General features: G+C 45.4%; 1 protein-coding gene across 4 annotated transcripts in view; it reads right to left on the bottom strand.

The window, feature by feature from the left end:
- Nucleotides 1-215: 215 nt before the first annotated feature.
- TMEM9 (transmembrane protein 9) overlaps nt 216-13,982 on the bottom strand; it is a 35,461-nt gene continuing 21,694 nt past the window's right edge. For 3 of the 4 annotated variants that reach the window (XM_072648234.1, XM_072648233.1, XM_072648235.1), the window contains exon 6: nt 5,066-6,216. In XM_072648234.1, the coding sequence (XP_072504335.1) occupies nt 6,064-6,216 (153 nt within the window). In that variant the 3' untranslated portion in view covers nt 5,066-6,063. Of the gene's footprint in view, nt 6,217-13,982 lie in introns of all 4 variants that reach the window. The other variant, XM_072648232.1, reaches the window with a different exon arrangement.

Here is a 13,982-nt window from a genome sequence, read left to right as displayed (position 1 = left end):
CCCCAATTCTGTTCTCCACAGCATGCAGGCATTTATTCTGTGATAAAACTGGACTTTATAGTAAAGGTTTAGAGCCTCCAGAAGACACAAAGGGAGTGCAATTTTCAAACCTCACCTGGTCCTTCAAATGTCTTGTCTTCACACTGCCCCACCTCAGTTAAGAGTCAGACTATTGACAATGAGATCGTGTCTAAAGGCAAGGAATGAGGATCAAATACACAGAGAGAGATTATTTTAATGTCCAAGTGTGTGTTTGTCCGGGTACGTATTCCTAATGGCATGCCAAAGTCAAGATAATGGATATTTGGATCATTTGCTCTCTTGAGGTACCCAACCCTCTTTTCCCTATGTAAATGGGGATAATTGATAATCCATTACACCTCTCAAATGTATTCTCTTTCAAGAGACTTGTATTACAGACATTCTCATAACATTCTGTCTATATCTGTCTTCGGACCGACCCTGTCCGATGGTGTTCATTTCTGAGCACTCCATCTTAGGAAGGCTATGGACAAATGGAAGGGTTTCTGGAAAAGGGCAGAATGGTCAAGGTATGGACAACCCTGGCATAGGAAGAGTTAAAGGATAGTTAGTCTGGAGAAGCTAAGATGTGGAGAGGGATACTCGATAACTGAAAATTTTTACTACGCAGAAGGATGAGTAGACTTTCCCACTTAGACCCAAGGGAATGAACTAGGAGCATGGATGGAAGTTGTAGAGGCAGATTTTGGCCCAATATAACAACAACATACAATGGTCTCAGAGTGGAGTGGCCTGTCTCACAGAAGTAGGTAGCTGTCTCTGTTAAGTTTATTTCCTTCCTTTAATACTTACTCCCTATGAGACCTGAGCAAAAAGACATTTAACTTCACTGGGCTGCAGTTTCCCCATCTTCAAAATGAAGTTGTTGGATCAGATAGCTCATTTTTAGTTTTCCAGTCTTATGATTTTTAGAAATAGTCTGGATGACCACTTTGGGGAATGATGCAGAGATGTTCAGGTACGGGTTGGATAAACTGACCTCTGAAGCTCCTTCAAACCTGGTTGCTCAGAGTGGGACTAGAACCTTTCCAAACCAAGCTTTTCCCCCACCCAAACACTTCTGATCACTGTGTGTAAAAAGGAGAGAGTTGGCAGAAAGGGTGGAGGAACATGAGTTAGCAAATCCAGATTGGTTTTTCCAGGGTTTATAGAATCTCCCATGGGACCTTCCAGGGTGCAGCATCTCTTGGGGCAAGTTGGCACTGGCCCAGAACCAAGAAACCCCATGCTCAGGCAAGCAGCTGGACATACATTCTGTTCTACTGTCAGGCCTGGCAGGTTCCCTAGGGTACAAAGTGCTATGAATGAGGCCACTGAAAAATGCCTTCCTTCCTCCCTGAGCACACTGCCTTCTCTCAGAATCTCTCCATCTTATACTCTAGAAAGGAGTGAGTGCTAGAACCTTTCACTCTAGAAAGGTTGGTGATAAGATCATTGACCGTAAAGCTTTGTCCAATCTAGGCCCAGTCCACCCAACCTGAAACAGCAGGTTACTGTCACCCCCACATTGGGCACTGTACATGGTAACAACACAGGTACCCACAAAGCATATGCCAAATACTTGTGTCATGCATAAATGCTTGAAGGAGCTGGGATTTCATCAGTGTAGGGAGTCCCAGTGTGGGAATTTTCACCCCCAAATCACAACCTGTCTTTGACTAAGAAGTCACATCCTAGGAAGTTGTCTGAGGCACATGGAGCTTATTAAGTGACTTGCCCAGGGTCCCACATCTAGTAAATGCCAAGATGAGATTCGAACCTTGGTCCTACTGACTGAAAAAACCAAGCACTCCATTGATCATGCCAGGACAATATGCGTATTATAACATGCTATTTTTGAGCCCAACAAAGCAAAACATTTTTGTACTATCTCTACAGTATTCTCTTATAAAGCTTTCTTTCCTTCTGTCTCAGGATATACAAAGGGGGCACACATGTGCTCCCAAAACCCTGGACCTTTCTTCATTTTAGAAGACAATGTCTAGTTTGTTTCACATGGTAGATGTGCTGCTGGAAAAGCAGTTTGTGGGTCATTTTAGTAAACTGTCATATTTCAAATAAACATGGACACGGTTATCTTAAGGAACCCCATAGTGTCCTTTTGTTAAGTGAATAATCAATCACCCACTAAAATATTTTCTGTAAATTCATTTTCATATATTGGGATTGCTTAAAATCAGACACACCTTCTCTCTTCAGAGCAGACACTCCTAACTACTGAACTCAGGTCATCTGTAAGGCTAATTAAGAGTTCTTGAGAATTTTGTGCATAGAACTTTTTAGGGGTGAAGTGGTACAAGGTTTTTTTTTGAGAGGCAGAGGACATACCATAGACACAGATTCCTAGAACTGAGGATAACGAATCATCCATCCCTCTGCCTCCGCAGAGGCCTATTGTTAATTGCTTCCCATAAGACCCTTTCTTCCACATTCCCTGAAGATGCCATCTCTTACAATAACCAGAAACAGACTGGTTTGTTTCTCTACCAGTCACTGAGGCTCTTAAACTCCTCTTCTCTCACTTTCCCCACATCCCATCAGTGGCCAAAACTTGTCCTTTCTATACACACCCACAGAGGCGCTATCCTAGCTTGGGTTTTAGAGGCATCTGAGTGGTAAGTGGATAAGATTGCTTGACCTGAAGTCATGTAGCCCTGAGTTCAAATTTGGCCTCAGACACTTACTAGCTCTATGATCCTGGGCAAGTCACTTAACCTCTGTCTGCTTCCGTTTACTCATTGCTAAAATGGGGATAATGATGGCACCTACCTCCCAGGGTTGTTGTAATGATCACGTGAGATAATATTTGTAAAGTACTTAGCACAATGCCTGGTGAGTAATAAATGCTTGTTTCCTTCCTTCTCCATCCCACCTTTCCCTTGAACTCTTGCAGTAGCCACCTCATTGGTCTCCCTGCATCAGGTTTCTTCCCCTCTCTAATCCATCCTCCATCCAGCTGATAAGGTGATTTTCCTACGGACACACATCTCACCATATCAACCTCTCCTCATCAGCTTTCTTCACCTCCAGTGAGTTCCTATTACTGTCCCATAGAGAATGCTGCATTAGGCATTTAAAGCCTTTCCCAACCTTTTCAGCCTTCTGACACTTTCCTTCCCCTCCTTCCATAGTACAATCCAGAAATGCCTGGTTTGCTGTTGTCTCTTGTACCCTGCCCTTCCTATCTTTTCACCGGCTCTCCCCTGTGCCTGGAATGGTCTCCATCCTCATCTCTACCTCTTACAGTCTCAAGACTCTTCCAGAAGAGGCCATCCCCAGTTCTCTCAGCAGCTGGAGCTTTCCCCTTTAAGGTTATCATCTAACTGCTCCATGTGCAATTTGAATATGACTATTCACATACATGTGTTTTCTCTCCCCAAAGAATATTAAACTCCTGATGGAAGAGATGATTTTTGCCTTTTCTTCGTATCCCGGGGCTTACTTAACAGTGCCTGGCTCATGGCAAGGGCACTGATACAGAGTGTCCTGGAAGTCTTGGTGCTTAGAACCACCATGTGGTTTGGGGACACTACATGTGGGTTTAAGCAGTAAGACTTTTGGGACACTTGGTCTAGTGCTTGAAGGCTTGCAAAGCCTTAAATTATCTTGTTTAATATTAATAATAACCCTGTTTATGAGATACTATTATTATCATTGCTCCCATTTTATAGATAAGGGATTGCATCGAGAGAGGTTTCATCATATACCCAGGCTCAAACAGCCAAGAAGCATCAGATGCAGGCTTCAAACCCAGGTCTTCCTCTAAGCTCCAAGTCTAACACTCTACCCACTCAACCACCCAGCTGCCAATGCACTTACACAGCAAGTGCTTAATGATTGCATGTTGGTTCTCTGCTGCCCATTCATCCCTGCCAGAAGTGGTCTGCTTGGAGCAATGCTGCAGTGATGTCTTAGCTGCTCCTTTTATACTGTTCCCATGACCCTTTGACCTCCCTCACTTCACTCCAGCTACCATCTTCTGGGTGGCACCCCACATTTAGCCACATCTATCACCTCTGCACCCCTGCGCCTGTTTTCTCTGCCTTAAATAGCTCCATCCCCACCTCAAGGTTCTGTCCAACCATGTTCTCTGGTCCCTTAGAACGCTTCTTTCAGCTTCCCTCTGCCAGGAAGCCTTCTGCGACCTTCTCTAGTCAGATCTTATCTCTCCTGTCAAGCTCTCTCCCTTTCCGTTGCTCCTACTATGTCCTATGTTTAAATATTTGAAATTCTTCACACCACCTGTTTGTAATTTGAGGCTTGGGTTCCAAAAATTTCTATTCTTTTAGAAATCTCCTCATGGTCTGCAATGGGGTTCATGTAATTTCTATTCATTTCCACTATTATGTCTCCACTATGCTCAGTGGTCAAGGTTCTTCTGGGAGGCCTCGGAAACCGGGGCCGCTTGCTTGTCCTGGGTAATTCCCACTTCTCTGACTGTCTTCCTTCCATTCCTAACCCCTTGACCAGGGATGGGGAACCTGTGGCCCTAAGGCCACACGTGGCCCTCTAGATCTTCAAGTGTGGCTCTTTGACTGAATCCAAACTTCACAGATTAACGGGATTTGTTCTAGACCCTGGTGGTTTTCAGTACCAAAGATCTTCCTAGGTATGCTGTGCCACTGACATTCACTCAGAACGTCCACTATCAGAACAGCACCAGGTGTTGATCTGAGGAGAGCACCAAACATGATAAGCAAAAATGGGGGATGAGGGGAAGTCTCAAGGGCTGGAAGTTCTGGCCTCATGGTGGTAATTCACATACCCACAGTTTTGGGATCCAGGGATTCCCAAGATTAGGCTACTCATCCTCCCAGGGAAGCTGCTCCATCTGGAAGGTTGACCAGCAATAGGGCTTAGTTTGGAAGACAAATTACCTGGGTTTTGCTGTCTCCTCTAGCCCCAAGAGCTACTGACAGATCCATTCTCCAGATCTGTTTTCCCACTCAGACCAATGGAGAATAATATGACCCCCTCCCCCACATCTTCTTCTGGTTCTTAAAGGATCCTGGGATCCTGAAGGTTGGGGATGGAGGGGGAGATAAAATATTTAATCATTATTTCCTTGGCTTACAGGCAGGACTGAAAAGTGATAGTAAGGACAGACACTTCTCTCCATGCATTGAAGGAATAATCTTTGAGAACATGATGGGGACACCAGGGGACTTAGGCTCTGATGCTCAGGAAAGAATCTGCTCCTCCCCCTGGGATGTCAGAGGATTTCGCCATTTTCCTTTGAATTGGCAGCTGGGAGTGGAGGTGGTTGGGATGGTCTCAGTTTTTAGCTGGTTAGGATGAGAGAGGTTTGTCCTCCAATATTAGGACACTCAGCAGTAAAATAAATAGTAAATGCGAGTACTGGACTACTTCTAGAGAACAAATGAACACGGAGAGAGGAAGACATTGGGAAGGCTATACCTTGACTACAGAACCTTGGCCTTAGCTAAAACGTTAGGATGTCAGCTGAACAGTGAGCTTTCCAATGGAAGTGACTTCAGGATTTGGGCCAGGGTGGAAGAGAAATTGTGGAGTGTGGTGACTGTGTCTGTGTGAGTGTGGGGAATGGTCTCATGGAATTTACTGCACAGCAGAGGAGAGAGAAGCAAGGGCATGCTGGACAGGGCTTCTTTCCTTCCACTCCAAGCTAAGACATTCCCCATGCCCTTACTTCACTCTCCTAGGGGTTCTGAAACTCTTCAGGAGGAGGAGGGAGGACATTTCCTACCCAATCTTGATGACTTTAGGAAATATCTTTGTTCCCTTTGGATCTGATACCTCCCCCCAAATCCAAAGCCCTGAGATGCATTGAGGAACGGGGCTAACCCTCCCTAGATCACCAGCTTAGAACATCATGTCTGAGGGAGAAGAGAAGTGGAGGGTGGGTAGGAAAGAAGGACAATGCCACAGGTTTGTAATGGGAAGGATTGAGAGAGAAAAGAGATGGAGACGGGGGAAAAATGGAGCCCCAGTCTCCAGCCCTCCCTGCTTTCTCTTCTCCTCGGTCTAACTGACCCAGCACATCTAGCTGAGCATCTTGTGACGATCGAACACCGTCTTCCTCTGCTCCTGCACCTGCAGTTTCCATCGCTGCTGGGCACCCTCTACCCGCTCCAGCACCGTGTTAGCTCGGGGTCCTGTCAGGGGGCCGGCTGTTGCTGCCAGCGAACGGGTGTCCTGCAAAGAAAAAGAAAGGGCACAGTTGGAGGGTCCTTCAAGCATGAGGAGGAGTGGCTTTCTAAGGCCCAGATCTCCTGCATGTCTCTCTGACTGAGTCGGAAGGGCACAGCTATTCATGTATCACATGGGGAAACTCCTCTTCTCCCCTTGTTGGCTTCATCTCAACGTTTCTCCAGCACTTTCTGGAGGCAATCTCCTGGAGCCTCCAGCTCCTGCCTCTGGGTCCAGGTGCCTGCATGCAATATCATCCCATTAAAAGTCCTCAGCTTTGTGTATTTTTTTGTTCATCAATAGAATTCCTTGAATCTCTCTATTTCTATGCTCTGAGATGAAGTTAGGCCACTGCCTGTTGTTCAGGTGGAAGACAGAGACAGAACACTATAAAAACTACTGAGACATCTGACTGAATAAGTGGCTGGGTCAGTGGGGTGGAATGGGATCCCAGAATGGCCAAGGGGGGAAGGGGCTGGGCTACTCTGAAGTATGGTCACTCAAAATAGTTACCTAGAAGGCTGGGAACTCTCAAGATTGGGGTGGGGGGGACTCAAGAGAAGCCACAGAAGTAGGGAGGGCTAGGCTTTGTTGGTCATGTGCTCAGTTGAGATCCTCCAACTCCATCTCTGAGGGGTGGCTGAAGCCTGAGTTAAAAGGTGTGTGATTTGTGCAAAGGAGGACCCATGGTCAGCATTGGGGGAGAGAACATTGATCCTCATTGGTGGATTCCTCCCTCCCCTAGCTCAGGCAATCTCATTGAGGTCTATAAGGCCCTCAAGGGTTCTTTCCTTCTTTCTTTATTTATCTAGGGTCTCTAGCTCAGGATGAGCCCAGGAGGTCAGAAAAATGTTGACAATTCACTCTTCTGGTCTCATTCTCACTGAGTCAGAGCTCAGACTCTTATAGAAGAGGGAAATGCAGATAGTTTTGGGTTGGGTCAGAGGCGGCATCCCTAGAAATGTAGCTCATGCCAAGAAAAGCCATCTATAGAGGGGCAAAACACAGAGTGGGGAGTAGGGAATTGAGCATTCAAATTCTAATTCTCCCATTTAACACCTCCGTGCTTTCTTTTCTCCAGTAGCTACCTTTAGGGGTCTTGAAGGTACTGGGATAGGAAGCATGGGTGAGGAGTTGGGGGAACAGTGAAAGTGACTAATGTGAATCACAGTCCAGACCTTCCAGGACTCAAAAACCTGGAGACTGGGAAAATCTGTATCTCTTCCCCCTTTTCAGAAATAATCCAACTGCATTCCTCCTGTCTGACTCTGCCTTTGGGACAGGACCCGTTTGTCCACAGTGTACCACAAACAACAAATCCCAGCTCTCATTCACTAACTGGGCAAACTGCTTAACCTCAATGGACCTCGATTTCCTCATCTGTAAAATGGAAATAATAAAAAAAATACTTGTACTATCTACCTCAGGGAGGAATTGTTGGGAAAATATTTTAACTCTTAAAGTCATATTGAAATGTGAACTATTATTATCAGCAAGAAGCAATGTAGTATATTGTGGAGAAGATGTGGGTTTAGGCCCCCATTTTGGCACATACCAGTGGTGGGATCCTGGGCTTACCTCTTAATTTCTTAGTGCCCAGACTGTCTAAAATTCTGAAGTCACAGAGAAAGCGCCAACTTTTTTCAGTAAAAGGAGTTTCCTCCATGAGAGTTCTCTCTTCCAATGGAATCACAGTACCCCCTATTATTAGTACAATAAAAACCTTTCACGGGGCCCCTAACAATAGAGGTGTCAAACCCCCTCCAGAGGTTCCCAGCATACTAGGGAACCATTTAACAAAATAAATAAAAGTTCAATAGAACGTATGTAATGTTAATATGTGTTTTTCTAAGTGCGTGGACCCTTAGGTACTATTTAGTGCCCCTACTCTTTGTTTTTATTTGGGTTTGACACCCCTGCTTCCCAATACTGGGACTACACCATTGTCTTGGGAAAATACTACCTTGAAGGCAGAGAATTCCATTTACTATGGGAAGAAGGTAGTCAATTTCAGAGAGGCTGAAAGCCTCAACTCCCAGATCTACCCCTGTCCTTGTTGGCCACTTGCTGGCTATGTTTCTAGGCTCCATGCCTCTGTTTCCCCAGATGATGACTGAACCTGGGAGTGCATAGCTACAAGACCAGACTTCTCTTGGAATTCAGGCAAGAGATGAGCAGTTTTGAGGATGGCCTTTCAGCCTTTTCTCCATCTAGAAGGCATCCTCTGCTTAGCCATCCCACCCTTGCCTGTAAAAATAGATGCCTGTGCATAAGAAGCAAGACATCAGAACATTTCCTGGTTGGGATTGTAGGAGGGTGGGTGACCTCTGGATGGTATTATCGAGTAATTCCCTAACCAGTGTTCCTGGGACCCTGGATAATCTTCCCCAGTTAGGGGAGGAAGAAATCCCTTGGAGGATTCTTGGAGAACAGACCTGGATTCAGATCCTGGCTTTGTTCCTTATTACTTGGACAAGTCACTTTTACTTCTCTAGTTTGGTTTTCCTCATTTGTAAAAGGAGGAAATTGGCCTGGATGTTCTGTGTTCTTTCAGTTCTAAAATTCTTTGACTGGCTTTGTATGGGGGAATAGGGCCTGTCTCAGACCCTGAATAAGTAAGGACGAGCAATAAACCCGTTACCTCTTTAATTATTCTTGACATTTCTAAAATTTTGCTTTGGATAAATCTCGGAGGACTCTACAAAACAAAACAAAATAAAGCAAAGCAAACAAAACGAGATGTGTAAGGTAGCTTAGCCTCTTAGAGCTTGGGATGTGGAGTCAGGAGACCAGGGTTCAGACCTTGCCTCGGACACTGGCAGGGTGGTCCTGGGCACTTCACAATCTCTCAGAGCTAAATTTCTTCACCCATACAAAAAATGGGAATGATAATAATATCTGCCTCTTCGGATCGTTATGAGGAAATTATTTTTCACACCTTCAAGGGCCATGTAAATGCATGTTACCATTACCACAACACCTGGCCTCTCTAAGGCAGTTATAGAGCTTGCTCCAGACAGGAGTGGGGTTTTCTGCTGAATCTGCATGGGATAGGGTGTAGGTCCAAGACAGGGCAATCAGGATGGGGAAGAGCCTCAAAATCACATTACCTGAGGATCAGCTGAAGGGTCTGGGGATATTTAGCCTGGGGAAGAGAAGGCTTGGGGGTGGAGCAGGGCAAGATAGGTGTATTCAAATATCCTAAGGGTGGCTGATCTGTGCAAGAGGGAATAGACTTTTCTACTTGCCTCTAAATGGCTGAGATTGGAGCAATGGGTGGCAGTTGTCAGGAGGGAAAATTTCTTGACAATTACAAATATTCCCTCAAAGCTGCCTTGGGAAATAGTTCTGGGTTCCCCTTAATAGAAGTCTCCAAGCAAAGGCTTGATCACCTGTCATTTTGTCTAGGTTGGACTGGGCAGCTTCCAAAGCTCCTTCCAATTCTGAGATTGTGGGATTCTGATTTCTGGAGTAAGAACTCAGGGTGAAGCATCCCAGTTCCCTGGCCACAGCTCACCCTTTCTCCCCCTCAGGAAAGGAGTGATGGAGCACACTCTCCTGTGGAATCTTGGCTCAGATGAGAACCTGGGGTGTGAGCATCCCTGCTCTAGAGACTACCACTGCACCTCCCTCTTTATCCCTGACCTTTCTGGAGGTTCATTCTCAACCTTCATCCCCTCCAACCTCCCACCCCCCACTCCCGCCTTCTCTCCTCTTTCGATCTTGGAACTGCCTCCGTGGAAAGCAGCCTACTTCTCTAATTACCACTTCCCTGCTTCTGAAGCTCCCGAGCCCATGCATTTCCTGAAGGACCCGAGCCTGATCTTTGGGGGGGATTAGAGCCGAGGGCCAGGCCCGCGCCCCCATGGGGATTTCCTCCCAGCCTCTTCCCGTCTCTCATCTCCTGCCACACACCTCTTAAGGGATTAACACACCTCTGGGAGCCCAGAGCCGCCCAGCACATGAAACTTTGCTTCTAAGGCCCTGAGCTGGCACAGCTTCTGTCATGCTCTGGCTGCCAAGCTGGGGGAGGGGAAGGGAGGGAACGGGATGGGGGAGGGAGAAGAAGGGGGTGGGGAAGAGAACAAGCAGGCAGGCGGTCACCCAGGGAGGTGGGATAACTCACCGCTATGGGGCTGGGTGGAAAGTTCATCACCCCCATTAAAAAGCACCCTCTTCTCCACTCACACACATGCCCACATACCATTTACCAAGGTACAAAGTGAGCTAGGAGGTCTCAGCCCTCTACAACACGTTTCTTTAAAGTATCTGGATAACTATATTTCGATAGAATTCAATAGTTTCCTTTGTATTCCTATGTGTTTTACGTTATGCATTTAAAAACATTCATTTGAGAAGGGGATTCACCAGATTGCCAGGAGGGTCCAGGACACACAAAAAAGATTCAAAAGACCTCTGTTAAGCGAATCTCTTTTCAGGTGTGGGTTGGGTTGGACAGCCTTTGAGGCTACTGCCAAACCTGAAATTCTGTGATATGTCAAAAACACCTCTGTTTTCTTTCTCGGGAGAAATAGTAACTTGTCTCCATGCAATCTCAGAGCACCTTTCTTCTGCACTCCCTAAAAACACATGTACCGCTGCCACCAATAACAAGAGAAACCTCAATGGTTTTTGGGTCAAATGACTTGGGTACAAATCACATCTCTGACCCCCTTCCTGCCCACATCATCTTAGACAAGTCCCTCCCTGTCTCTGGATCTGTTTTCTCATGTGTAAAATCAAGGGATTAGAGTGGATGGTCTAACCATCCCATCCAGCTCTAAATCTATGATCTCAACTCTGGAGCTCCCCTAGTGCCCAGTACAGAGCTTCGAAGAAGAGATTTTTAACTGTTAATGAACTGAATCGAATTGACTAACAGTTAAGCAGAATTATGTCCCAAACTCCGTGTGACATTTCTTTTCTTTGACTCTGTCTCCGTGGGAGACATTGACATAAAAATAAATCCAATGGGTATTGTTTGCATGGCTGGCTAGGTGATTGAAGACATGTTCACCACATCTTGGGAAGGGTACTGATCAGCTAACCGTCCAGAGAAGGGAATCAGAATGGGGGGAGGGTGCTGAGGACCATGCCATATCACCCCATGATGTCAACAGTCCTCTTAAAAAATAAAGGACAAAACAACAACGAAGGTTAGTTGAAGGAACTAGTTTGCGAATAGCCTGAGATAGGAGGTTGGAGGAGAATGTAACAGTAAGTATCTGAATGTCTGTCATGTAGAAGAGGTATTGGACTGATTCTGCTTGGACGTGGAGGCCAGAGCTAGAAGCAATAGGAGACAGTTGTGAAGAGACCATTGGGAAGAAAAGACTTCTGGAGTGGAATGGGCAGCCTTTGTGGAGGCATTTTCCATCACAGGAGGTCTTTAAGGAAGAGTTGGATGATCACTTGGTGACACAGAGAAGATACCTGCTCAGGTAGGGGTTGGAATAAATGGCCTCTAAGTTTCCTCCCAACACTATAGTTTTATGGAGAACTAATAAAGGAGATTTCCAATGACTGGTGTAAACCTCCAGCTGGATGGAGAGGCTACATAGTGCAGTAGAAAGAAGGCTGGATTTAGTGTCAGGGGTAATGTTGTTGTTCAACTGTTCTTCAGTTGTGTCCAACTGTCCGAGACTCCGTTTGAGGTTTTCTTGGCAGAGATACTAGAATAGTTTGCCATTTCCTTCCCCAGCTCATTTTACAGATGAGGAAACGGAGGTAAACAAGGTTAGGTGACTTGCCCAGGATCATAACGTCACTAAGTGCCAGAGGGTGGATTTGAATTCAGGTCTTCCTGACTCAAGACAAGGTGCTCTATCTACAATGCCACCTAGCTGCTTAGAGTTAAAGGTCCTGGGTTCAAATCCTAGCTCTGTCATATATTGTGACCTTGGGCTAGGTTTTGGTTACCTCATCTGCAAAACGAGCTTAGGCTGGATAGCTCCTAAGATCCTTTTAGCTCTAAGATTATGATTATCTGGACTGTGAAGATTAAACAGTTTCCTCTTACTTATTCAAGGATACCCACTCACTTCCAGAGTATCTGTGAGGTAGCTAGCTAGTGCTGGAGATAGAGTGCTGGGCTTATAGCCAGGACCCCAAGTTCAAATCCAGCCTTAGACACTTCCTAGTTGTGTGACTTGGGCAAGACACTTAACTTCTATCAGACTCAATTTCCTCATCTGTAAAAATGAGGGGAGTTAGACCTAATGACTTCTAAGTTCCCTTCCAGCTCTAATCCTATGCTCTATGAGCCTATGGTCTTCACCTACAAGGCCAGCTAAGGTTCTACACCTGATCTCCCTTTGTTGATGAGAAAGGACCGTGCATTGGCTACTCTTTTAACGTTCAGTTTCCTGGATCAGAGGGCTGAGCATCCCCTTGCATGTCTGTGTCTTCCCAGTGGAGGACTGGAATCCATCAGGGAGCCAAGAACAAGCAGCATTAAGGGAACATGCTGAAATCCACCACATTACCACAGCATCATTTGTTTTCCCTTTATGTAAAGTCTTAACAAACAGCTCCTAAGTGGGGGAAAAGCTGCTGCTGAGTGGTCCTGTGTTTCCACTGCTAATAATCTGATTAAAAGGTATTAAAGACACCACATCTGCTCTAGAGATGCATCAAATCAGAGCCTAATCCTTGCTCCCTCTCCAGAGAGAAAATGGTGGGGTAGGGGCAGGATTGTTCCCAATCACCTTATCTCCCTTCTTCTCCCACCTAGGCCCGTCCCCAAATTCTGTCTCTGGAAAACAATGGGAGCTGGATACAGCAACAGAAAAAGTGGTCTACTGGATAGGGCTGGGGTGAGAGGGACCAGCAATCCTGGATTCAGGCAACAGCAAATGACTCTAAAAGTGATGGGGATCTGGACCCAGTCAGTCACTTTGTCCATGTACGCAACTTTAACTTTCTTTTTTGTTTTAATTTTAAGGAGGAAAGACAATATATTTTGCTCTCCTGTTCCTAAGTGAGACTAATCTACTTCCCAGATCCCACCAAAGGTAAACATGGAACTCTCACGCAGTCACCCCTCTTTTCTAGTTCCCTTGGACTTAGGAGTCATCATGGCCATATTAAATTACATAGGACCAAGGAAGGATTGTGGGGGATGCCACTGTTGACTTCTGTCCAAACTGATATCAATCTTAATTGATTACCCTTTAGGTTTATTAAAGACATGTATGTGTGTTTTTAGATAGGAAGATCTTTAATGTTAGCATCCATGTTCTATCCTTCTTTGGATCCACATACACGATAATGACCAGTTATTGTTAAATATAAGTCATTTTTAGTCTTCACTTGGTCTTTCCTTTCTCCAGGCTGAAGGATCCCCACCCTTTAATTTTTTTTTTCTAATCACCATTATAACTAAACTGGAGCCCTTCTCTACACAATAATAGCTACCTAGCACTTACATATAAGCTTTTCAAAATGCTTTAAATGTGTTATCTTTTTTTTATCATCACAACAACCCTGGGAGGAAGATACTATTACAGCCCTCAATTTACCATTGAGGCAACTGGAAGTTAGGTGACTTGCTTAGGGTCACCCAACTAGTAAGGCAAATTTCAAACTCAGGTTATTCTAAGTCGAAGTCCAGCACTCTATGGAATGTACTACCTTATTGCTACATCTTTCTCTTAGGGTCCCTATCACATCTATCCTATAGACTCTTGGAGTTGGAAGGAACCTAAGGGGCCATCATATCCAACTTGGGCAAATTCGGTGCCCAGACCTGAACCAAGTAACTGGGTCTAGTC

The sequence above is a fragment of the Notamacropus eugenii genome, chromosome 2, assembly GCF_028372415.1.
Source record: "Notamacropus eugenii isolate mMacEug1 chromosome 2, mMacEug1.pri_v2, whole genome shotgun sequence".
NCBI classification, from domain to species: domain Eukaryota; kingdom Metazoa; phylum Chordata; class Mammalia; order Diprotodontia; family Macropodidae; genus Notamacropus; species Notamacropus eugenii.
Note: the sequence above shows the minus strand (reverse complement) of the source record. Positions and strands in the feature narration are given on the sequence as shown.